This window comes from Dermatophagoides farinae, unplaced genomic scaffold, assembly GCF_024713945.1.
Source record: "Dermatophagoides farinae isolate YC_2012a unplaced genomic scaffold, ASM2471394v1 contig1, whole genome shotgun sequence".
In the NCBI taxonomy this organism is placed as follows: Eukaryota; Metazoa; Arthropoda; class Arachnida; order Sarcoptiformes; family Pyroglyphidae; genus Dermatophagoides; species Dermatophagoides farinae.
The window spans coordinates 18,982-20,253 of record NW_027461514.1 but is presented as its reverse complement, the minus strand read 5'-3'; the positions used below and the strand labels follow the sequence as shown (position 1 = coordinate 20,253).

General features: G+C 34.7%; 1 protein-coding gene across 1 annotated transcript; it reads left to right on the top strand.

Annotated features, from left to right (window-relative positions):
• The first annotated feature begins 345 nt into the window (after nt 1-345).
• LOC142597868 (uncharacterized) lies at nt 346-987 on the top strand. Its single transcript, XM_075734885.1, has one exon. It carries the CDS (start codon nt 346-348, stop codon nt 985-987), a length of 642 nt encoding a protein of 213 aa, XP_075591000.1.
• Nucleotides 988-1,272: the final 285 nt, after the last annotated feature.

The window sequence follows — 1,272 nt, the reverse complement described above, 5'->3', positions numbered from 1 at the left end:
AATGTTGATGTCAATCTTTTAGTTTTTCATTACAAAACGCCGGAGCAACTCAGCCAATGGACGTCTTCGTTGTTATTTCGTGATCTTATGCAGTTTGTAACTTCAGTATGTTATTCTCTTCACGATACGGACATGCACTGGGAAACATATTTATTAAAAAAAGAGATTCTTGATATTTTTTCTAGTGATTGTTATTTTCATCTTTGTTTTCTTTCGAGAGCATATCAGAACATTCACACTTTATTAGACTCTTTCGATATGTATGAAAAGTCAACAGACAAAAGTTATAAACAATTTATATGCAGGATATTAGACTATTACAATTTACCAGTCGAGTTTATGACTATGACACAGCATCACGGGTTCACAGTAACTACATTTAACACAGAGCTCATCAAATCAAAAGAAGAGTTAATACTTATACTTTACGTAGTCAAAAGTCTTGGTAATATACAAAGACAAGACTATGGAACTGGACATGAGTTGCATTTCTTGTTTGCTATTTTTTTGGCGAACGCTTTTGATCAATCTGTCGTGACGAGTAAGTACAGCCAGTTTGTTGTTTTTTTTGTTTTGCACTATTACTACAATTTGATCAGGCGAGTAATCAACAAGTTTAGACTTATGCCGGCTGGTTCTAGAGGTCAATGGGGTTTGGACGATTATTTTTTCATACCGTTTCTGTTTGGCGCATCGCAGTGCCACAGTCTTGGCGATCGCATTCCCAAACTAACAACAATTTTGGACTGTGCGAAAGAGGCTAAAAAATACTACTTTTACGAACTGATTATGCATTTGCACAAGTCTAAGTCACACGAGTTCACTGAAAATAGTTCATTAATCTGTATGTTTGAAGAAATGTCGAGTTGGGATGTGATAGAGAAAGGTTTACTAAAAATGTATCAAAAAGAAGTCTTATCAGCGTATCCAGTGGTACAGCATCTAACTTTAATAGACGACGAGCGTTTTAACTGCAGACTCAAGTAAAAATTACGCTTCTTTAATTTAGATGTACTGCTTATTTGTAAGTTTAAAAGACTGACAGAGTTTGCACCACCCTAAAATATATTCAATTGATATGTGGAAAATTAAAGTTAAAAATAAAAAACCAATTGTGGGTACTATTTTGAAGAGGCAGAAGTGACTGGTGCTTCACTTAAATAGGTGCACTATATGCACCCATAGTAAAGTATCTCTAAGTCAGGCTCTATATTGTTGTGCCTTTTGCTTAGGATTATTTATGTCTTCACTAGATTTTACAGGTGTAAAAGG

What these genes read in the sequence shown, in the direction of transcription:
- LOC142597868 (XM_075734885.1), top strand. Translation starts at nt 346, where the DNA reads ATGACACAGCATCACGGGTTCACAGTAACTACATTTAACACAGAGCTC.